This window comes from Uloborus diversus, chromosome 3 (assembly GCF_026930045.1).
Source record: "Uloborus diversus isolate 005 chromosome 3, Udiv.v.3.1, whole genome shotgun sequence".
Classification (NCBI taxonomy): domain Eukaryota; kingdom Metazoa; phylum Arthropoda; class Arachnida; order Araneae; family Uloboridae; genus Uloborus; species Uloborus diversus.
This window is the reverse complement of record NC_072733.1, coordinates 215,115,032-215,141,169: the sequence shown is the minus strand read 5'-3', so window position 1 is coordinate 215,141,169 and position 26,138 is coordinate 215,115,032. Positions and strand designations below refer to the sequence as shown.

General features: G+C 33.0%; 1 protein-coding gene across 1 annotated transcript in view; it reads left to right on the top strand.

Annotated features, from left to right (window-relative positions):
• Nucleotides 1-11,664: 11,664 nt before the first annotated feature.
• The window catches only part of LOC129218585 (proton channel OtopLc-like), a 201,480-nt gene continuing 187,006 nt past the window's right edge, over nt 11,665-26,138 (top strand). The window contains exon 1 of the mRNA XM_054852900.1: nt 11,665-11,767. Coding sequence (XP_054708875.1) covers nt 11,703-11,767 — 65 coding nt within the window. The 5' untranslated portion in view covers nt 11,665-11,702. The remainder of the gene's footprint in view (nt 11,768-26,138) is intronic.

Here is a 26,138-nt window from a genome sequence, read left to right as displayed (position 1 = left end):
ATCAATGCCTCATGCCTATATTTAGCTTAGATTATGTAAAAGAACCTGACAAGTAAAGTAAAAATGAAACTTAAATTAAAGAATAATTCCCAATACAGAAAACACTCAAAAATTCATAGCGTTAATGTACTACTGTTTTTGAAATAAATGTTTAACTGTTGTGAGATTAAAACTAAAATTGTGATAATGTTAAGATTTAAATGTTAAGCTTGTGAGACCAACACACTTTTACTTCTAAAAAGGTTTTCTTGTGACTCCGAAACAAATGTATACTTTGTATTATTGAAAATTGATTTCACAACATAGCTGTTTCACAATTTATAATTATCAACGTTCCAAATGCCAAACGAAATACATGGGAGAAATTGACAGAGTCACGAATAATTGCAACGAATATAAAATTTATTGACCAGAGGAGTTGAAAATAAAAGCAAAAGCAATTTTTAAATTACAATTATTACTTACATAACCAAACTATGTCAGACTTTTCTCCTTGGGGATTTTTTCCATGTAGGAGCAGTGGGGGGAGGGGTGACCACAGTTTTTATGTTACCATGTATAGACAGTATATTACTATATTAGGATTGGCAATGTGACTTAAAATTGAGGTTTCTGAGGGGTTTTAACCTCAACCACGTCTTAATGTGCCCCTAGTAGGTTTTTCAAGTACAAATATAAGGAGTATTTATAAATGTTCGAGTGTGGTTAGAATTTAAGATTTTAAGATGATTTGGAAAACATCGCACTTTTTATGCAGATTTCTTCCTTTGCCATTATTTTATTAATACAAACCGAGTTATCCTCGGGCAAAGCAGAAAGCAGGGGAATGTGGGGCAAAGTGAAACGGCTAAGATGACTGAGCTTTTTCAAGATGAACCAATTGAAAATTTGTTTTGAAAATAACAGTACAAAAAGAAGTAAAAAGGAAGTAGTGTATTCCCGAAAAAAATTTCACTCAAAAAGTGGCCTTCATTTCCATTTTGCTTACCTCCGAATGAATCTTGAGGTTTTTTTTTTCAACCCGACCACACGTGGATATATGCCTAGGAACATATAGACCCCCGAAATAGCCATTTTGACAATCCCTGAGTTAATTACAACACGTTTTCTCGTGACGTCTGTATGTACGTATGTATGCATGTGCGTATGTATGTCGCATAACTCAAGAACGGTATGTCCTAGAAAGTTGAAATTATGTACGTAGACTCCTAGTGGGGTTTAGTTGAGCACCTCCCCTTTTGGTTGCAATTGGGTGTTTCTAAAGGGGTCTTTTGCCCCTTTTTGGGAGGAAATCATTGTTAATTTCAATGCAAGCTCAAGTGGTGTTATAATTTGTCGGACACTTAGCGATACATCGTCCGTCTTTCGGTCACGAAGATTTGTCGCCAAATTGGCGACAAATTTGACGATCTTTTTCAATTAATATTTTTTAAAAATCTGGTTTCAATTTGGCCACTGTTAGTGATATTTAGAGAGTTAACTATTGAATCACATGAAAATTGCCAGTGATGGGGAAATAACATTAAGTTGGTGTAAAAGGAAGTTATGTGATGCACACATCTGTTCCTTTAATTTCCAGTTGAGTTCAACCCAACACCTGAGTGTTTGTAGAGTAATTCTTTTTCTATTTAAACAGGTAAGAGGGAGAAGGATCAGAGGGAATAATAAACCAAAAATATAATGTACAATGAAGAAAGCCTGTGGTTTACAATTTTCAATCATGATTTTCTCAAAGGTTGGAAAGATTGATGTTTCGCCTTTCTTTCCTGTCCTCTTCCCATATTTTTCATTCTGTTTTAAATTGGATGAATACTGTATTGTGTTTTACTTGTTACCCTCACGAGTCAAAATTTTTCATAGTTTATATCTTTTTCTTAAATGAGTTAAGAAAAATATTTTTTTCCAAGAAGGATTGCTCATGCCCTCAATTGTATGTTAAAATCTCACGCACAAAAATTGCATTTAATGAAGTTTTTCGAAATTATTAGGCACGGAAAAGTTGCTCCTTTCTTTTGGTATTTAAGTTATGCTGATAGTTAGGAAATCAAATATTTATTTTAGCTAGTTAAAAAAAAAAAAAAATAGACAAGACATTTTTATCTGTGAAAAGCAATTATATAGCTATGGTGCTCGAACTTTTGGGCAAAACAAACATTTCCGAAAACATTCCTGCAAATTGCAATGCGTAGAAAAATGTCATCGCTTGATTGAAGTAGTAAAACCCATATAAAAGCATTCTATGAAAAGCATCACGGGAGATGGAGAAAACGGGATTTCTTAATGTTGATACTGCTTAGCTTATTGAAATCGCGATGAATACGCACATATTATGCAGTTAATCATTTAAAAGTTTCACCATTTTGTCAAACACACAAAGTTAAAATGTTACAGATTCGTAAATAAATTTCTATTTGATTGCGTAAGTGGAAGAAAAATGTTATACGAAATTTTTGCATTCTGTACCCAAATAACCTTTTTTGCCCCTGTGATTCCAAGTGGAATCCTCACTAAATGTGCTGTCAAGAGTAATAATATATGAGCGTGAAATCACTCTACTCGGATAATGCCAAATTAAATATTTTGACTTATATGTACAGAATGAGGCTGAACAAGACGGGGGGGGGGACATCAAACATCTAAACAAGCAAGAATATAAATGCTTACATGATACTTGATTACTAAACGCAATACATAAAAAGTAGTCGAAAACTTTGTACTGCATAGTGAATAAAATATGACAACGTATATAAAGTACAAATTCAGAATGAAAAAAGGTTAAAAAACCAGCAAACAGCTGTTTCGGCACTCTAAAATACAAGTGCCATCATCAGTGCAATTAAAAACGAAGACAGGTTCAACCCGACTAAAACACAGTCGAGGCGAACAATGGAATGAGAGACGAGTTGTTGATTGTTCGCCTCGACTGTGAGTCGGGTTGAACCTGTCTTCGTTTTTAATTGCACTGATGATGGCACTTGCATTTTAGAGTGCCGAAACAGCTGTTTGCTGGTTTTTTAACCTTTTTTCATTCTGAATTTGTACTTTATATACGTTGTCATATTTTATTTACTAAACGCAATGCTGACGCACTACATGCACACAAAGCCTGAAGCTGACGAAAGCGAAACAATTCAAATTCATTACACAAAGACTTCATGAAACATGTTAGTTTTTAAGATATGTTTAAAGTTGCAGCCTATAGTTCAAATACACGCGTCACAACGGCAACGCAGCGATAGGTGGAATTTAATCAGAATGGCTTGTCGTTGCCATCGTTGCTGTCAGCTCGCTGTCATTGCGACGTGGCAATAGCTGAAGGCAAGTGTTTTGCTGCTACATGGAAACCCTTTTCTCGTTGCATACTATTTCGTTGTTAGCTTATGAGTGGAAAAATATCCGCCTCAAAGATACGAATTTAATTTCTTCGGGAAATCATAGTTAAATTGCACAAGAAAGGTTACAATTTATATAATTATTCAAGGGTTTCTTTTAAAAACAAGTTTTCAATGACAAGCTTTTCAGTTATTCTCTTCATATTAAAAAATCAACATTATTCAGACTGCTTATGCTTTACAGGGTTAGTGAGCTCAATGGACTTGAGTAGTACCCTGATTATGGTCTTAATACATGACTGAACGAATATCATTTTGCATATAGTAACATAGGCGGGGTTTTTGTTTTAAACCGAATAGCTTTAATGGCGCTCTTTAATTGTTGAATTTCTTGGCAGAACATCATTGTGATCACTTTCTGAGACATATGAAACCACGAAAATGTCAATTTTATTAAAGTTGCAATAATTGTCGATTCTCCACGATATACGGGACCTTGAAAGTAAATTCAGACATTTTACCATCACAAGCTCGGTAACTGACTGTTGCTAGTCACTTTTAATCCTTTCTTAAAATGAAATAAATACTTCTCTGCATTGTTGATAGTAGCTCTATGTTAGTAAAGCTCGATATTTCTGCTCTATTCACTAAGCACATGGATTAAAAAACATTTTTTTTCTCTCCAAACAAACGGAGCAATTTCCGTCCTTTGACATTGACCAGCATTTCAATGCCGAAACCTTTCGTTATCGAGCTTCACTTTTCGATCCAGGAACGCTAATTTAGCATGTTGTTATTCTTGTATGTAGCTCCTCGATATCGAGCAGCACATGCGGATGTGACATTTTTTTTTTTAACCAATCAAAATGTGATTTCGGTATGATCGAGTTTAATTGCTTACTCCAATTCAATTAGCACATGCAAATCATTTCATCTTTACATTTCTTTGTTAAATTGCAGGGCCATTTCACACTATTTATTAAAACAGTTTCCGCAATAAGACTCATACATGATAATTTTTTTCATGACTGTCGAAACTGAAATGCTTAAATCTTGAAAATATGGTGACAATTTCGAATTTGCAAGAGTATTATGAAAATGTTCAGCATTTAAATAAAAAATTGCTAAAACTCATGCTGCGGACTCTACAGTGCAAACTTGATAAAATTTTATTAATCTCACAAATGAAACATTTTTAAATCAAGTTATACTTAAAATGGAAAAATAAAAAGAGTTTTTATAGTTACTCAGTTTGAAAATATGTAAGTTTGAAACTTAACTTTTTGCTTGTGTTATAAATTCAGAAATATGTACCGGTAGAGTCCAGTGCAAAAGAAAAAAAAAATGTTTCAGTTCCACTGCTCTGAACCAAAACGTATCAATATATTTTTATCTTATTCTATTCACCATTAAACATAATAATGCAAAAGAAAGGAAGCAAATGAATAGCATTTTAATAACTTTACTACATTAGCAGCAATTTAAGAAGTATGCTGGACTCGACACTTTACTTCAGTTGTTCATTCATTTTACTTTTTGTTTTCCATTTCTTTTCGCTACTTTTTTTCATAGTAATTTGCTTTTATCTTATGCATTTTACTTTTAGAAAGATTATGATATAGGCATATTGTTTTGTTTGTTTTAGGAAGAATTTAATCGATGAGTTTGAAAATCAGTCATCTCCATCAAAGTTAATTTTGCAGGCGAGACAAAAACAACATTAGCACAGTTAAGACATAAGTTTTAACGCTTTTTTTTAATCTCTTTCTTTGTTTTAGAAATTCATTTTTTCTTACAGGTCTGTTGAATAAAATATTTAATATTTAATAATTTTAAGCTTTAAAATCTGAGCACCTCTTTTACCTTCTCTGTAAAATTTTGTCGATCAGAAATTGCCATCATATTGGCTGTGCAGAGAGCTTTTCATATTTCTCAGGAATACGTCTGCATTAGCAGCTAAGTTTTATTCGTATTAGGTGAGAATGGGGATATTGATCCTTATGGATACATGATTCCATTGCCAAAAATGTACCAAAATCATTAAGTAGAGATTTGAAACCTGACAATTATATTAAAGTTATACTTGTACATAAAAACTGGCAACATTTTGTTTTTTTTTCAGCCAATTTGTTTTAGCTCAAGCAATCATCATCTGAATGTGTCAAGGGAAACTTTTTTTTAGGAAAACATTCCGGAGTTTACATTATCCATTAAAAACAACTTAAAAAAAAATCTGAAGTGTAAGGTTAAAGTATAGACAATCTTTAATAATTGAGACATATTTTTAGTAAATTGTCCCTGATTCTTAATAATAGAACAAGTATGTTTGTAAAAATCGCATATTCGGGATACTTGATCCCTCCGTTTAGAGGGACACATGATCCCAGGGATCAAGTATCCTGTAAACACACTGAAAACAATATAAATGTTTACTTAGTTGACATTAACTTTAAACATTCAAAACCATGTTAACATAATAAAATTTATCAAAGCTTGAGTGATAGATTTAAGCAATCATTATATAGTAAATATGCTAAAAAATTAGAATATCAGTTCGCACTTGTAACCCACATAACACCTCAAACATCTAAGCATAAACTAACTCTACTGATGAATTATGTTTTGATCAGTCAAATGAGCTTGAACAAGTTGAAATAGATGTTAAATCTTAGTTTGAAAGAAGAAAAAAAAATGATTTTGCTACAGTTAGATTTACAACAAAAAAGTGAGTTGTCCATTATGTAGAAACCATTAGCAGATAGAATGCAAATTTGGATTTCTAGAGTTTGAAATAAGTTTTCTGAAGCGGAAAGGTAATATGTGCTTAATCAATCTATTTTTCGTGAAAAATTGGCAAAATGTATCAAGCTACACACATCCAGCTGGGTTGAGCGAAACTTTAAGAACTACAACAAACGAAGTGTTTGAATTTGACTTTTCAGGTTTTGAAAACATATAAGCTAGGTTTTCTTTTTTTTATAAATACACTGATACTTACATTTTTCTTCCCTCTTTTTAAAATTCAATTGATGAAATTCTTTAATTTATTATTGCAAGACAAGAAGCAAATTAAGATGATTTTCGTACTTGTCATCCTATTTTTTTAATTTGTTGTAATTTTGGCTTCATTACGCTTCTTTAAAAGAACATTGTTGGTTTCATTTATAAAATATAGTATTGTTCACAACTGTTTTGGATAATAAGTAACTGATCAAAAGCATCATAAGTTCATGAAACCTGTGTACATTTTTTTTACTAATGTCTTGTGAAATTTGAAACTATGTTATTTTTTGTTCACTTTTTAATAAAGAAAATTAGAACTGGTGTTATTTTTTAGAAACATTACATATAAAACTAAAATCCATCAATAAATTGCCGGTCTAATGAAAAGTCTCAGTCCCCCTACCTTTTGCTTGAGCAGACAAAAACTGATGATTTGTTGTAAATGATCTTAATGGAGTTCATGTCAAATTTTCCATTCTCTATAAGCATCTAATAATTCTAGCAATGCAAAGGTATTGAATAAATGAAAAACCGTTTCTGTGACAATGAAGGCATACTAAATTGGCAATATAAATTCCTCATAGCGATTTGTTTTTTTTTCTTTGTAATTTCCGCATGTTTCATAATATTAAACTCATTTCTAAAGTTTTTTTTAGTCGAGCTAAGTTTTAAATACTTCGTAGTACATCAGTTTGCTACTTTTTTTTTGTGTGTGTGTGTTTTTCTCTTTTTTTCCTTGAAAGAAGAATTATTTTAGCAGCGTGGTGCAACTCAGTTTTTTTTTGCTGGGTGAGGGTAAGGGGGGGGGGGGGTCTTGCCAAATCCTTACATGCGCCTCTACTAGGATATGCAAACAGGTTCATGACCAAGGGTTTGAACTCCCCAGAATGACCCCCTCCCTCGGGTTTCACCTCTGTTTTAGCCTAATCAGCGTGTTCCATATCAGAAGCGCCAACTATAGAAGACCGACAAACTCACTGTCCGCCCCCATGGTAATGTGCTGAAATGTATGGCGAAGAGGAGAAAAGTGCTCGTTTTATTTTTTATTTTCAGTTTAAAATGCTGTTTCCTACCGACAACAAGACTGAACATTTTTGCATTTCACCTTTACTAATATCAACTGATTTATCACAAGAGAACAAAATTATTTTCTCTTACATCTTCAGTAATGGCTTTATGGACTGTCTAGCAGAATTCAGCATACACGTTAGAAACAGGCTCGTTTGTCTTTCGGTTGAAATTCTCTTTGCCTTTAATTGCCTTGTACGTGTAGTACGTCCTTTTTTTTATGATTTTATGGAAAAACAAACTGAATCTTTTATTAGTATGGGAGAAAGTCGCTGTTCTTCCTTTCTCCTTCTGTGTGAACTTCCTTAATCCGCTGCATTTCTGCACTTGGCTATAAAATTATTCCATAATCTATGAAGTTTCGTTGATATTTGCAATGGCTGTTCGATTTTTTTTCTTTTCTTTCTTTTTTTTTCTGTGGGAAATTATTTTTAAATTGGGCAAGATTTAGCCCAGCTGTCGTCATTCTTCGATGGACAAATTTCTCTCATAATGGGGTTGTTTCCTTCAGTCAAAAGTACTTTTAGTCACTGAAATTGATAGAATAAGCACACACACACACACACACACACATATATATATATATATATATATATATATATATATATATATATATATATATATATATATATATATATATATATATATATATATATAACATGGAGTGAGGAAAAACTTTCATTTTCCCAACGCTTAGTTTTTGATTAATTTTTTTAACTGTCCGATTTTGAAAATAAGGCGCGGTATTTTTGACGTCAAAATGATATACTTTGGCGCGTCTGTCTATCGCGTTTCCACGTTATAATAATTAAGAAGCAAATTGAATATTGCGCTCTACGCCTGCTATCAACCATATCGTTGTTAACACATGTGAGTAAAGAAGGGAATTTAATATTGTGCTCGGTGAATGGCATCAGTAAATGGCGTTTCATCATTTGTGATGTCGGCAGAAGCGTAAAGGATGAAAGCGCACCGATTAAAGTTTTTTGAGCAATCACGATTGCATATTGTCCTCACTTGACCGTCTTTGATGTCCGGTTCCTCTTTCAGCTTGGACCAGTGGCCTCTGTAGCACCGCCGCCCACCAGCCTCTGCAGGCGCGGCTCCTCCGGTCCTGAGCAATCCACTGGTCGGAGGTTTCGGATGTCCTACACACACGCACGCTCACACACACGCCTTCACACACACACACACACACGCCTTCACACACACACACACACGCTTTCGCACACACACACGCCTTCACACACACACACACGCCTTCACACACACACACACACGCCTTCACACACACACACACACGCCTTCACACACACACACACACACACACACGCATTCACACACACGTCTAAGTACATACACACAGGTCTATGCACACACACAACTATTCACACGTAACCGCCCAGGAAGAGGGACAGGCTTAGGGGGACGGGAACCGTTTCTAGAAACAATAACTCCAATGAGCAGGGTTCTGCCGCAGCTCGTGATTGCGAAACACATAATTTGAATTCAAAATTTCAAAATTCAAATTACTTTTAAATAAAAAAAAGCCGCCTTCAAAAAATACCCCGGAACTAAAAAGCAAAAAATAACTGATTACACTTGCATTTTTTTAATACTAAAATTATTCAAATTATTTAAAAAATGATCAGATCCTATGTTTTTAAGCATGTTCTTTCAGAAAAAAATACTTTTAAAATTTCGGAAACGACCCCATTATGTTTTTCTTGTCCTTGCTTAATTTTTTTCTTGAAGTTTATTTTCGGTAGCTCGATAACTAGTCTTTGATCCACGACTATTTTTGCCGCACCATCGTCTGTTTCTCTTGATTGAGACGATGTGTCTGCTTAGAATTTATATAAGAAATCTTTGCTTGATTTAAGGAGATATATTCTAGGTAGTCTGAACTTGACTTAGGTTTTTAAACTCTTTCCATATGTTACACATTTTCGTTTTAACTAATACAAATGAGTTTATCGGTAACTCAAAATGAATCTACAAACACCTGATTGGTATTTAACTATAGTATTAATATTTGAGTCTGTCTTTGACAAGTTTAACGTTTCCACTTTGTTTAGGAAAAAAATATATATATATTGATTTCATTTGTTTTTAAATTCAAACTATTTGCGAAAGGTGGTGTGTGTTCAAGGGATGAAGAGAAGCTACATTCTTTACTCATTATTGCAACTCAAAACTTGAGCAGTAGCATTTACGCTCAATAGTCGCGTCACGTTATGTTAAGAGCGTGAAACCATCGACAAATTGTCCGTAGCATTTTATATTCTCTTTCTGTGAAGTTCACGTTGACGGCATGAGTAACGAGAATATTTAAACGCATTGAAGGTTAGGGGTTAAATACCTGCTTCTCCGTGTTCGGACAGTAAATAAAGGAGAAAATAAATTTGACTCAAGACAAAATAAATCATATAAGTTTAGGAACAAATAAATAGTACTTCTGGTTTTAAAACAGCAAATGAAAAAACAGGGAACATCTGAGCTTTCATTTGTGTAGATTGCAAAGAATACACAATCCTTAATTGCTAATTAATCGAAGAATTAAAGACAGATCAGCACAAATGGTTGTAACTGAAGGAGGGTACGAATGTTCGTATTCAGGTTCGTACGAAACCGCTCCATGTAAAAAACTTTGATTTAGATTTTGTGTGCCTTAATCCTTTATGAGACGATGGAAAATACTTTTGTATTAAATTTAAATGTCCCTAGAAAACTTTTATTACCTCTGATCGTTAGAAAGCTTCGATAGTAGTTTCAATCATGTGTACTTTAACCTTTGTTAGAAAGTGGAAAATATTCTTTCCTGAAATTTAAATGTCTTTAGCAAACTATTTTACTACCTGAGAAAGTTGTTACCTTTTCATGGATGAGGGAAGTATACTTTCCATCAGTTACATCTCTTAATCATCTCCTAACGCGACAGGTATGGGGAAAATTCCTCTCAGTCCCCCCCTTAAAAAAAGGCGGCAACCTAGAAGTTAAAATAAATTACATTAACATTTAAAATTAATTTTATTAAAACTATTTTAGGGGATTAAATTCTTTATTCTAATCCGAAATAGCATTTTACTTCAGCATTAATTGGTAAAAGTGGTTGTACGAAAAGATAGTTTCTTTCTTGCACATTATACTATTAAAACCTGTGCGCGTCTGTAACCCTATCTTCTTCAGACTGGTAATGCCTACCAGGTCAATACTGGAACCGTTGGATACAGGATATCCAGAGAAAGCCATTTTGCCCTGTCTCGCCCATCTAACCCGTAAAGGGCTGGATATCCAGTCCTGCTGATATCCTCAGGACATCAGGGGTAAAAGCATTAAAATCATCCTGCAGCACGTGGCATTGATCCACTGCAGTTGGCGAACCGGGGCTGGTTAGCGAAGCGAGCTGGGGTGGAGCTCTCAAGTTTCTTTTTTAAGAATGCTGTCCGTTGGTGTTGGTTTGGTTCAGTGGTGACCACGGAAAGACGTTCATTTAACATTCAAAGAAAATTGTTTGGTGAAGCACCAGAGAAGAGTAGGTGAATCTAGAATAGAAGTGGCCGGAATAGGGTTTTTCAAGCTGAAATTTTAGGACCTGTTGCAGTTAGGAAAAACGTTTACCGACGTACGTAATAACTATGGATATAGTTGTCATTAAAAAGTGCAAAAAGAATATTTTTTGTAATTAATAACTCGGAAATAGTTTAATGTGTTGATTCTTTATGCAAATGTGTCGTGCAAAGCATTGCGCATCGTAAAAAAAAAAGTTGTATCCAGTGGCACAAAGGAAGTAGAGAATGGTCATTCATTAAGTTTACCTCATTGCATCCGTGCTTGATAGTCCGTGGGTAAATGAGGAGTAAGTGAGTATAAAAGGAACGAAAGGGTTAAAGCAGAAGGAAAAATGAATAATTTTCTTCAAAAATGAAATATCATTTCCCGGGGAGTATCCCTGTCAAAAGTGAGATGAAGACGTGTGGTATGGATATCTCGTGGTTAATTGGTGTTCGGCATGTAGCTGAGGTGTACGTGTGAGAGCCGTGTTATTGATGTGGTGAGGCGGAGATCGTGAGACAATACCCGAAGCGAGTTGACGGACTGCCGAGCCATTGTTGCGAGGCCACTTAATGACAGGTGGTCTCTTTGCAGCCGCGCTCGCATTCGCTCCGCGCGCGCCGACTCACGCCAAGCAAGCTGGCCTACCTGACGCCAAGAAGGCAGGTGCCGAGGCATGGCCCCGTCGGCATCGAGAGCCCCGATGGACACGCGGGGGCCCTCCGGGTCTCCAACCCGGAGGATATGTCCATGGACATTGGTCACTTTGGGGAGACCAAAGCATCCAAGGAGGACAAGGACCACAGGAGGTAAGTCCCTTCTATTTCTCAAAGGGTCCCCCTCAAAATTGCAGATATTTCTACTCCATTGCATTTGAGATGATGACTTCAGAAACGTCACAAAATCAATTATTATTTGCTATATTAATAGTTATAATATAACGAATAATTATATAAATATATTATTAATACTAATAATATATTTATATCAATTATTATTAATAGGCTTGATATGTATAGCCTGCAGCAAAGGATGATCAGAAGGGACATGATTCAGTTGTTTAAATTTATCAAAAGGAATGATGTTAATGGATTAAATTTTTGCACCGAAAGCAGGACGAGGGGTCATTGTTTTAAGCTATTCAAATCCCAGGTTAACCTGAAGTAAGGAAAAACTACTACTTTAGTAGGGTTGTGGGCACTTGGAACAGCTTACCGGAAGAGGTGGTAATGAGCAAGGGGGGTGGATAATTTTAAGAGAGCCATTGATCCTCATTGAGGACTAATATATTGACTTGGACCAGCCTAGCTGGGCCAAGAGCATGTTGCTGGTCGTCATATTTGTATTTGTATTTTATTTGTATATTTGGCTGACTGACCCACCGTTAAGCAAGGCCGACTATGAGTTTTGAGGACACTGAGACACGAGATTTATTTGGTGACCATCATCCCGATTGTACCGCAGAGAGGAGTGATAAAATATTTTGGCTTTGAAATTTGAGAATGATGTTAACATTTTACGAAGATTCTTTTGAAAAAAGATTTCATACAAACATCTTGCTGGAGTGCTATTTGAAATGACTCCATTTTTATTATTTTAGCTACAGATTTGGCACCCACCCAAGTTCGGTATCCGTCCCTTGCCTTAAAATGGCAATGCCGGTTAGTGCACAAGAACTTCATCGAAACAACTCCCCTGTCAGCATACATTAATATGATATTGATGATTTCAACCAAATAATATAATAAAACGGAATTTGCACAAAAATGCCCCAATTAGGGAAAGCAATCATGTTAGCTAACTCCATTTACGCAGTTTATATGGATGAGAAAGAGGAACTTTTGTACAACTGTTGTACTATCACCGTAACGAAAGGGTTAAAGGTAAAATGACCATTACTAAAATGCTTTTCTGACGCGTAATTACGAAAGATATGACCACCATTTAATTCAAATGCGCTGCATTTTTAAGAAAGTGTTACGGAAAAAAAAAATTAATCATTTTTTAAACCTTGGTGTCACTGTCTTAAATAAACGTCGAATGTTCAGTGGTTTCATTGATAAGCCAATGGGAAAGTTTCTGGTATTATAGAGAATTCGAAAGTGGAAGTTGACGGCTCTTTTTCTACTAATTTTCGTTTAACTATTCCTCTCTCACCAAAATAACCTCTAAATTTGGTTTTTGAGAATTAAAGTGAACAAAGAGTCAATAAAAAGTGCAAAAAACATGATAAAGATGTACCAGTCCGAAACAAAATTGGGTCTAGCATTGTCTCTTCGAAAAAGGGTGCACATGATTCAGATCCGTTGATCTACATATTCACTGTTCAATATATTCTCGAGCGGTTTCAGAAAAATATTCCTATTGCGCAATCTGCAGAGAATTGATATTCGTTAATATCTATCAGCGTATTTTATTTAAGCTGCTCGATAACTATTAATGCATAAGATAAGAAATATTAATAGTATTCTTTTGGGGGAAAGCCTAAAGTGGTTATTTTTGATACCATTTTCTTGAATCAGATACATATTATCTTCAAGATTGTAGTTTAACATCTGGTTTTACTGCTACCAAAAGTTTTCAATGAGAGAAAAATCTACCCGATATACAGATTATGTTTAAATGCCAATGTAATTATACCCAAACGTAGAACGGGTACGAAGCGTCTTTCAAGAAATGACGAATTTATAAATAATCATTCATGCCATTGACAATCTTTCAAGTTGTGAGAATACAGGATAAATGTTATGCTTATTTTTTTTGGCATAATATATATAAAAATGAATGTTTATATGTGGTGTGCTTATACAAATCCAGTTTTTGTCGGATCTTTGCTAAATTTAGCACAGAGGTCCTTTGATGCTCAGGAATTCCCTTTCGATTTCTTGACTCTCTCCACGGGGTTTTCGCCAGAAGGTCCACGAAACGGACTGTTTACGGCTATTAATAGCAATGACTAAATTTTTTGAATTTTAAGGATTAAATTTAAATTTTGAGTCATGATATTTCTCTTTTCTACACGTTGACGGGAAATTTCACTATTTTTTTTCTTTTATTTATGCCTGATTATTGGATATGCATCACTTGACACATCTTCGAGGTAGACAACGCAATGCGCGAAGATGAACCTAGTATTTTATAAAACTCATTACAAAATTTCTACTTTACTAACCCAACTCTAAATATTTTCGAGCAAAATATACTTGTTTTTATCGTCATTAATTTTATTCCTTTGCGTAAAAAAGTTAAAAATATTTTTTCTTATTTTCATATACCCAGTGTTATTTTTACTTATTTGCTCAAAACTTTTTATATCAAATGTAACGAACATTTGTTTAGTATCCTAAAATGCTCAGGCATTTTCTGCTTATAGATCAATGCAACCAAAATGTCCCCACGGAAGAAAAGAAAAAACCTTTTTTTCTCAATCACTTCCTAGAGTAAGATCGTTTGTTACCCGTAAAAAGGTGTAAAAGGTTGTTTCAGCAGACTGATACAAGGAAACTGCCTTTGATCTATTGATGAAAAGTAATCACTTCTTGTTTCTGAAAATACGGATGGTGATCTTTTAACACATAAGAAAAACTCTAAATAAGAGACAGGATGAGTGAAATTTTGGGCATAGAATACGCTTAGAAAATTAAGCTGCTGAATTAATGTTGTAATTTTGAAAGAAAAAAAAGGACAGCTCATTTTTGTCTAATATTAAATTGTACTCCCAAATGACTTCTTAATGGCATTGTAAGATGTAATTTTGATTGCACACACACATATTTTGCTTAAAAATCCTCATCTATATCGGAGGTTTGCAGTAATTACATTTAAAATATCCCAAACTGGTATTCCAAGGGAAAATAACTCCATAGCGGTAACGATCTTTTTCATTGCTGCTTCAATGTTGTGTACGCCGGTGTTAATATTTGCAATTTTTACTGGAGGATTCACCAATTCCATCGATGGTTTTATAAAATCGTTTACAAACAACTACCATATTTTATAAATAGTAATAATATGAAGAAAATTCTACCAACTTCGAACTTCATGCATAATATGACCACATCAATATTTCCTTAATCGGAGTAAGAAATGAAATCCAAAAATAAAATACGGAAGAAATTATCATTGTTCAGGTATGCGACTCTATGTGTGAATAAAGCTTTTCTATTTTATTAGAATTTTGCTAAATGAAGTTGTCGCTGCTTTATATAATATTTTAGACTTCTTTTATTTCTTGTTTAAGACTTAAATTCTTGCAGTTTTTAAATCAATAATAAACGCCACAAATTATATTTTTCTCATCAGCTCTGTAAAAAAAGAGAAAACAATGAAAAACAATCACAGTAATTAGCCTAGAAATAGGAAATTTATTTTCTATTTGTTCTATAGCCCGGTCAGAAAAATAGTTGTTACAAGCGAAATTGGCTATACTTAAAATTATGTGTATATGGTAATCATATCTTTTAAAATCTTGATAAATAAAATTGAAAAAAAAAAGTAAAATGTAAAATAAGAACTTTATGTATTTATTTCATTTAAAAATAAATTCAAGAAATTTGAAACATTTCATGAAATGTCTGCTGTTTAGTGCATATTTAGCTCATTCGTTTTATCTATAAAATATGAATTTTTAACAAGAAAGTGTTCAGAAATTCTGGTTGTTTCATGCATATTTACAGCAGTTGGAAACATTATTGCAATTCTTTGGAGTAAATGTTTCAGTCAATTCCCGATGTGTAACCCAGTCAACATTAATAAATAAAGACAAAAAAGGAACTGAAAAGTGCTTCAATAAATTTTATGGTATTGAATAATAGAAGAGCATGAACGGACAACTTTTTAGTAAATTATTTAATACATCTCAATGGAGGATATAGAATGTAGAATAGAATTTCGGTATTAAGTACATGCTCACTCAAGATACTACCAATTCATCAACTTAAATAAACATCCGAGCTGAACCTTTCAACTTGCTTTTCATAGAAGCATTGAAAAATGATTGCGCGAAAATACCCGGTAATTATTCAATAACTTTCTTCATGCCGTTATAATTTGGACTTGGATAATGCATTTTCAAATGATCGTAGTAATGAAATACTAAATGATTGGGTTTGACTTGTTTATCTTGTGCATGAATACTGCATATGTAAATGATTTGACTATTGAATTACTAACTAGTTTGGGTTACTGTTTTGCATATGTAAATGATCGAATTGATTTGCTGATAACTTTCAACATCTTAAAAAAAAAAAATAAATAAATAAATAAAAACAGCATTATGAGTATTATCGCGTATGTTTGATAATGAGTACTTAAAAGACAACGAATGACCGCTGTAACAGTTCATAATATAATGCAACCTGAATGGTATTTCTTGATGTTCGATGACGAATACTCTGAACTCAATCGAGTTCATCGAAAACATCTCAAACTGAGCTCCTTGTCCTTCTCCAATTGTCTTTTTTATGTTCTTCTCACAGTGTGACAACAGATTTATTTGTTAAAAAAAAGAGAAAAATATATTAACCTTTGTATGCCGTCGTGCAGCAGAACCATAAGAAATATAATCAGCACAGCATAATGGAAGTAGTTACTTGGTCGTACCAGTCGTCAGTTGATGTAGCAACTCGGTTTCAGAGTGACAGATACTCGTATTTCGAAAAATGGTGTTCCTTTTCGACGTTTCATTGGCGGCGCGTCTCTTTTTTGTTTATTATTCAAATATAACGCCTCTAACGTGTTTTTAGAACTTGTATTCTAATCTAAAGCATCATGCTAAAAATGCAGATGAAAATTTGTTTGGAAAACTGTGTTAAGGTTTTTTTTGAACCTAAAATGGTCTTGAAGTTCAGTGCACATGCACTTCATGTTTATATACAAAAAGCAAAGATATAGATAATCTCCAACGTGGCTTTAAGAATTTTAACCGTTTAATGATTAAATCATGAACAAAAAACACTTTTTCCATTTAATTAAAATACCACTATAAATCATGAGGGGGGGAGGGGAGAGGAGAGCGAAGGCCTTTTTTTTTCACATTTTTGCCAGATTTATACAAGGTCCAAAAAAGTACTTTTGTACTTTTCAAATTAAAAAAAAAAAAAAACTAGTGTTTAAAAATAATTTAAAAGCGTACGCATTACACGTAAGGGGAAAAGTAGGAAATTATTTAGGGTTGGTTGGGGGAAATGGGTCACTGGGGTAAGTGAGTACCCCCCCCCCCCTGAAACTGAAATATGGATACGGTTTTTTTACATTTTTACACTGATCATGTCATATTTCATCACAGTGATGGGCTTGCATAAATTTGAGCTTCGTGGAATTTTTTTTCTAGATCAAAGTACTTAGTCAAAATAAAATTCTGCAAAATATTTTTTTTGCGAGTTCAAGCAATATTTTTCAAAAAAGTGTTTCCAGGTTAGTTTTTTATATTTTTTTACGATCATTAAACTTTTGTGTATAGTTTCACTTTAAGTTCATATTTCAACAAGAATTTTTGTACGAAATATTATTAATATGTGTTTAAGAGGAGGGGTCCCACCTACCCCGCAAATTTTTGCTATAAGGGATAAGTGGGTCCCCCCATAATGGTGCGGATTTTAATATCGAAAGAAACTCGGATGAAATATTTGTATTAGTGAAATACAAGACAACTATGATGACCTAGTAGGAATTGATAGTTGAGCTACAAAACTGCTCAAGATGGTGATTTTACAAATAAGTGATAAGTTGATGATACAAATTCAAAAAAAAAAAAAATACTGCTCAATTTGCAAGAACAAAGGAGGAATAGTGACACTTTTTATTGGCCTGTTGCAGATGGTTTTGGGGTTATTACTGCGAATGAAGTGATAATAGTTCTTCCTCTTAGTCAACTTTAAAAAGACGCAGCAATTTAGTGTTTCTAATTTCTTCTTCAATTTATAGTTTTGGCTAATTTACCAAAATTGAGCTTAATAAACTGTATTACGTTTATTCAACGCACCTTTATATGTAAACTATGTACCTATAGGCTTTCAATAAATTTAACAGATGTAGTTGTTTTGTTTTTTGTTTTAAAAATTTCAGTCATACAGATTTAGAAGATAGTAAATATCGCGTAAATGGATAAGAAATAATCCATAATATATTTTATAAAGAAATAATCCATACTAAAATTTACATACTTTATCAAGTAAAACCCCCTTACCCCCTTTTTAGATATGCTTAATTTAAATTTAAATAAAAAAGGGGGGGGGGGACCCACTTACCCCGTATTAAGGGGTAGTGGGATACCCATGTGATTTTTTTTTAAAAATATAATCGTTTAGAATATTTAAAGAATTTATTTTAGAAAATAATGATGAAATTTTGTTCATTAATAATGTAAAAGATAAAATAATATAATAAGTTAAAATTTTTTTGTTGCAAAACTTTTATGCAAGGTTTAAAAAACGAATTGTTCTCAAAAGGGGTCCCACTTACCTCAACCAACCCTACTTAATTTAAAAAAAGTTAAAAAATAAGGAATACAAGTACTGAGTTTATTTTCAGGTGAAAAGCATCAATGGATTTACAGTAAGATACTGGCATACGTGGTGCCATTTAAGGATGTTTTTTTGTAAGCATCCCAAGACCTTAAACGTGTTTTTTAAATAAATAAATGATGTCACTGAACAAAAAAGGTAATCTTGCTGATATTTTGAAACCAAAACATTGCTCTTTGAATCTAGACCCTCATCTGTCTGAGGTTCAGGATAACAAGAAGGTTAAATCCATTAAAAACATTACGCTGGAAGAGCAAACAAAAGTTAGTTTTGAGAGCGTTTTTGATAATAATCGTAACTTCACTTACCTCGTTACTCTTCGTTTTAAATTTGCAAGACTCATGTGATTTTTAAGAGCATTTTGTTTATTATAGGCCTTTATAAAATTATTGAATTACTGAAACCAGACATATGTAACATGTCTCACATGTTTTGAAAAAAAAAAAATGCATAAGTTTAATAGAAATTTCACCAGAAAAAATATTTACCATACAAAACCGTAAATTACTACTTCTGAAAGCAAAGTCCGGCATAAGGTTTCAACGTTTTATTCTTCTTAGAACTTGATAGAACTGTTGAGTATTACAAAATATCTGAGGCTTTAAGGTCGGGAAATGAATATGATATCTCTTAAATACTTGATTTTAATGACTAATTAGAAATATTCTGCCACTTTAGAAATGAGGTATATTCATAGATACAGCAAGCTTTTTTTATAACAACCGTAAAATAATATATTATTATATCATTATTGAAAATTATCCAAATGTGGACATCAGTGCATCAAAAATCGCTTTTTCAATGTGTGCATAAATTTAAATCAAAATTACCAAACGTAATTATGCATTAGTAAATTTAAGTAGCTTTTAATTTTTTAGGTGAAATATTATCCATAAATCAAGATAGTCCAATCTCGATTCAAAACTAAAATATTTTTCATTTAGAAATGTAATAATTTTTATTCCCCCGTGGATTCCCTCTAAAAGCAAAACATTCTCCTTATCAATGAAATAAAAAAGCAAACTTTTCAGTGTTGAGATAGTAGATTTTCTCCTAAATGTTGTTTGATCCAAGTGAGTTAGCAACCCTTCATCACCAAGTTTTTTACATGCGTTTGCAATTCATTGTTATGTGGCGGTTTTATTTTGATTTATAGAAAACTCACTGCACCTTGCAAAGAGAATGACATGCCAGAGATTATTAATGAGCGAACCATGGCTATTACATCTCAAATTGCAGAAAATATTGCAAACACGTGTTCCGGGTTTACAAAAGAACCCTTTTATGAGTGCATAAAGTTACGAGCTCTTGGGGGATGATCCGAATGACGATTAAATCACGGCTGAAACCAAGCGCATCATATATATATATATATATATATATATATATATATATATATATATATATATATATATATTCGATATTCGCTATAACGGTACTTGCCGTCTGAACTAGGTCCCTATACTAGGAGGTCACTTTAACGATCATGTACAAGATATGTCGATTTTTTTTAGAGGTACAGAAATAACTTTTATAAGTTATACTTCATTTAAAAAAGAAACTAACAAAATAATACATAATCCAGATTTTAAATTTCTAAATATATATATATATATATATATATATATATATATATATATATATATATATATATATATATATATATATATATATATATATATATATATATATATACATACAGGGTGTCCAGCAAAGGACTCCCTGGTTTCAAAATTAAATATCTCGAAAACTAAGGACTATATTGGGACAAAAGAAACGGTATGTTTATTGTGAAACCCATAAAAATCATAAACAGGAACTTGTAAATTAGTTTTGAAAAGTTCCAACAGGTGGCGCTGCACGCTGTAATTGCAATAAAAGTCGCCATAAGTAGTGCTGGAAAGAGGTTGGACGATAATTTGTAGCATATATGTAAGCATATCTGAGGGACTAAACTACTGCTGAAACAACTAACCTCTTCGCAGCATTATTTAAGGAGACTTCTATTGCAATTACATTGTGCAGCGCCACCTGTTGCCATTTTTTAAAATTAATTTCTGAGTTCCTGTATATGATTTTTATGGTTTTCACAATAAACATACCGTTTATTTTATTCCAATATCGTCCTTTGGTTTCGAGATATCTAATTTTGAAATCAGGGAGTCCTTTGCTGGACACCCTGTGTGTGTGTTATATATATATATATATATATATATATATATATATATATATATATATATATATATATATATATATATATATATATATATATATATATATATATATATATATGTGTGTGTGTGTGTGTTATCCTATATTTAGAAGAATACATTTAGCTATAAGGATCATTGAAAATGATAAGAGATTCTAGTTACTTTTCAATTTAAAGAGTATAGTGTGCTTCTTCATTATTTGAGACTTTTTTTTTTGCATTATTTCTCCTCTTGCTTTGAAAAAAAAAACGTTTCACTCGAGCCTCGACTTCTGCGAGGGAAGCGTTCCAAGACCCCTCTCGTTAGTAGAAATTTCGCGTTGTGGAAAAGGATATGTATGCGAATTTTTTACAAACATACCCAATTATTTTAGATACTTGTAAACACCCCTCAAATTGCTTTGAACCATTCTTAACTAAAAATAACCGTTTCTTACACATAGCACTGAATTTTTACTACTTAAAAGAAAAAGCCGTTTTATTCAACGGAAAATACTGTTACGAAGCGCAAAATCAATGATAAGCGGGAGAGAGAGACTTAAAATAAAACAGTACGGCATGATACAATAATAATATTTATAACTAAAAAAATGAAGGGGATAGTGATTTCTGGTTTGTAATTAGATCGTTATTCTAATATATTTTTAAATTCAGTTGCCTAACCTCTTCTTTTATAACGTTTTCGTCTGTGGTACACTCCGGTTCCTAATGTCTTTAATCCACAATATCAGTGCAGCTTCCATTTTCATAATGTTTGCATTTTGCTTAGGCGAACTGCTGCTCTGCGAACTTCAATATTGAATAGGTTCTGAACTTTCACGGATTGCCTACTCTTGAATTTTAGTTGTACGTATTTAAGATTCCCCCACACCTTATTTCCGTGCTACCATTGACTCACTTTTCAGTTGTTCAGTGTTCACGCGTATCGAGAATATTTACCCGTTCTTTAATCGTTAGAAAGCTTTAATATTTAACTGATTGGTTTTAGAATGACTCATAAACGGTGAATCTTTTCAAATGAAAAAAAAAAAAAAAAGTTTGCAACTTTCAATTTATAACGACCCTCCTAAACATTCTATAACTGAACCAAATTTTGATTTAGTAATTAACTTTGCACAGTGGATCAAGAGCAGCAAAAGGGAGATAAAAAATTTTAACTTGATTTTTGTCTTACAATTTCGTACCATCCTAAAACAGTATATACTTATGTATACAGTGCTGTTGTTGGGAGGAAGTGGAAGGAAGGAATGCGGGAGGACGCCGTGCCAGCAAAATATTTGATAAAAATCATGCAAATATAACGCAAATTGGTTTCAATACAACTTTTGGAAAGTCCCCTCGAACATTTTTTCCAATTACAGTGCACTGTTAAAAATTCAGGAAGATTTTCTGGTAATTTTTACTGTAAAATGGCGGACTTTACGCATCACTGATTTTTACGGTAACTTGTACTGGAAAAATAAGCGATCCCAGCTCCAATTGATTGCTGTGACCTACCGAGGAAACCGTAAAATTTTACAGTAACATTTGATTTTTACGGTAATTGTTACTGGCAACATGGATGCCAGTAACAATTACCGTAAATTTTCCGGAAAATTTTTAACAGTGTGCTGTATATCAATATACAGGGGGTTCCGTTTTACCTTGCAAAATCTCTATTTTCGCAACCGTTAGTCCTAGTTGCATATTTCCAATTGCAAATATGTTTTCAACCATATGCAGAGTTAATATATTGAAAGTTTGAAGCGAAAATAAAAATGAGTCAAAATGTACAAAATTTAACTTTTTATACGGGCCCTAGGTCCCCTCCCTTATAGATAATAGGGGAATAATCTCCATCGAAAAATATTACTAACACAAAATACTTGACATCTGTGCGACTAAAACTCAAAGAGATATTTAGTTCAAAGTTTTAAGGGACCATACAGAAGATGAGATTGGAACTTATCGCCCTTTCATCAGAATGGCAGGTTGTCGAAGTAAAAAAACAAAGTATCTATATTTTTCATCGCTATTCCAAAATAAATGCAAAGGTTGTGCCATGATACGCAAAAACACACTACTAAACTTTGAACAATTTGAAAAACCACTCTTTGCAAACCTATAATTTTAAACCCTTTTTAACCGCTATATTTTCCCTCAAAAGGTATTATTGACGGCGAGTGTAAAGTGGTGTAAGTCACAAAACGCTGCGTTCGGTATTTTGGTGAATATTAGTCCCACTAATGTCAAACTTTTTGCGTTGGAATTATTTTTCGGTGGAGTTTTTTTCCTTAATTATAAGTTAAGGGACTTAAGGCCCGTATAAAAAGTTAAATTTTGTATTTTTTGACTCAGTTTAATTTTTGCTTCAAACTTTCAACATCATATCTCTGCATCTGATTTTGAACATTTTTGTAATTTGAAGTATACATCTAGGACTAACGGCTGCAAAAATAGAGGTCTCTCAGATTAAAACAGAACACCCTATATATTAGTCGGTAAAGTGGGCCATATAGGGACGGGATCAGTTTGGTCTTAATAACCGACTGGTTCTATTAAGCGAACAGAAACTATATTGCAAGAGATGGCATCAGGGGGCGCGGAACTTTAACTTTTGGGAGGACGGAATTTCTCAATTTCCAAATGGGACTGCTAATTTTGCCGAATGATGATAATTTTGTCGAATCGTCAGACAAAATTTGCCGAATAAGGAAATTTTTGGGAGGTCACAGTGACCTCCCCTGACCTCTCCTTTTTTTGATTATTGTAAGGAACACAGCATGGCGAGCACACAGTCAAAGAAATAATGCTTTTTACGAAATTTAATTATTGACGAAAAATTGAACAAGTTCGATCCAATAGTTATCACTCGAAGCACAATTATCTATATGAATATTACATTTTTCAAAATATTACCAAATTTCATCGAACCATGTAAGAATTATCTATTTTGATTTTTAGCATTGTCTTCACGGAAATAAGTCCTTTTATGATGTATGCTAACTATAAGCTCAAGAGTTTTAATATTTCACTGAACTCGGACTATTGCTCAAAAAGTAACGCAATTTGATGGGAGTTTCGTTTAACATTGCCTCTGAAAATATTGCTGTATTTATTAGAAAGCACAGGAACCAACAATTTTTAATGCACTAATGTTGAAGTTCGCTGACTCAATTTTAAATTCGCTTACGTTTGCTTACCCGCTTCCGTCACAACCAATAGCTATTGGAATGTCTAACCGCTACTTAAAACATTGTCTTAGAAGGAGCATTATTCAGATTGCTGTAAAGCAGAAATCTTACGGAACTGCGATTACCATTTGCGGAAATGATTCTAATCAGCTACATCTACTGCTCTGGACAAGCTAGAATTTTTTTCTACTTAATATTGCGGCACAAAAATGCCTACTCGTAAACTATCAATACGAAAAAATATATTTTCCGCACTATCAATAACTAGCTGAATACTATACATATTATTGAAACACGTTATTTATAGGGAAGGTTATTGATCTATTACTGATGCAAAAAATACATGTCACGAAAGCGTGATTGATAATTGACAGAAAACTAAAAAATGGTTTATTTCTATTTGTAAACTATTAAGGTGAAAGTACTTTTCTCACAATCAATTGCTCATGGAATATTACACGGCAATTAGCTACCATATTTTTTTTAATGATCACGTTTATATGAAACGTTTTTGAAACTGGATTGTTGGTCAACGGACATCTTATAAAAGCGGAATTGCATTTTGAGAAAGGTTAAGAATAAAGGTCATTAACTAAAAGATGGGTAATTCCTATTTGTAAGCTATCAATTCCAAAAAACTTTCAGATTGTATGCTCGCGGTATACTCAACCGATACTCCTTTCATAACAAATGACGCATTTAGAAAAATCATTCATAAAAAGTCTGGTCTTTTAAGTTTTCAAAAGCAATCGGATTAATTGGATACCTTAATCTAGTAAAATTTTTGTAACAAGGATATGATACTTAATTTCGTTCCATTTGCTTTCATTCTGGAAACGGTATGCGTTTGGATTACATGATTTGTGATTTATTTATAAAAAAATATGCTCTAAATTGTGAGTAACATTTAGATAAGAAATTTAAAATTTAAAAAAATATAAAAAAATAAAATAAAAAACAACAGCATTTATTTCACCCGTAGAAAAAATATGGTATCATTTGCAGTTTTCTGGTTCAGTTGGGAATTGAGACAAAACATTTTGATTGTTTTCTTTTTGTCATGAATAGAAGTGATTTCTGGAGGGCTATATATGGTGTCAAAGCCAAATGCGCAAGACTTGAGGGAGGAACATGCATGCTTAGATCCGTCGAAGACATAACCTTTTCATACACATTTTAATGATAAAATTTGCATGATACTCTTAAACTTCTATAGCTTTGCGCAACCCTACATTTTAAGCCAAGTTTTTGGGTGTGTGCTCAGTTGAAATCTTGATACCTTCATATATATAATAGCTAAAACTGATCGAGTGACGCTCTAACGTCACAAACAATTCAAATTATCGTCTGCTTTGAAATTGTAAAACTAGATTCTCAAAGTAAAAAAAAAGTTAAGGTCTTTTTAAATCTCTTTTTAAATGTCGTGTGTTTCGTAATCACAGTAAAAAATGAAAAATGAATAAAAGATTTTTTTTATGTATATTCAAAAAGAATAATGGGTTTAATGATTTAGTTATTTTTTAAAAATATCGTCTGCGCTTTTTTACCAGTTATATTAGATACCTTAGATTGGCAAAATTCTGTTTCGTATATGTACGTTAGCTCTACAATTACTTTTAGTCAACGTGATATTTTTCAGAAATGTTCAGATTTTAACTCATTAATACATAATTCTGTCAACGTGGAAAGATCGCGCCTGATGCTGGTGTGAATAATAAATTTATCTTCCAGCTTGCTGATCGTGTAACTTCGAATTCATTTCGACTTTTAGCAAAAAATATAATGTAGTTGCATATCATACGCGAGGTTTATTTGTTGCAATTGCGATGGTACACTTTAATAATATTTTCTGGCAATGTTGACGAGTTGGGAACAGCTTTATACTGATTATGATTTCGAAAAGGAAATCCCTAGAAATTTAAAACGTTTGATGAGTAGCAAATTTCATGTTTATATGCATAGAACTTTGCATATAGAATTCTGTATCGGTTTTAAATGTTTCTCTCTCATATAACGTATCCAAAATTGTTATTTTCTGGTTATTACTACATTGCATGCAAAAACTTATTCCGCATTAACCCTATTCCGCACCATAATTCAGTTAAAAACAAACAAAACCTCTTTATATTTATTTGCCAATTTTTTCAGAGCACGAGCCCTAACTTTCGTAACAGCAAACAAACGTCTTTACGCTCTCCTGAAAAGTAGTGAAAATGTGACTTACGTTGGTCTGGCTTTGAGGGACGGATATTTTTTGGAACACGTCAAATTT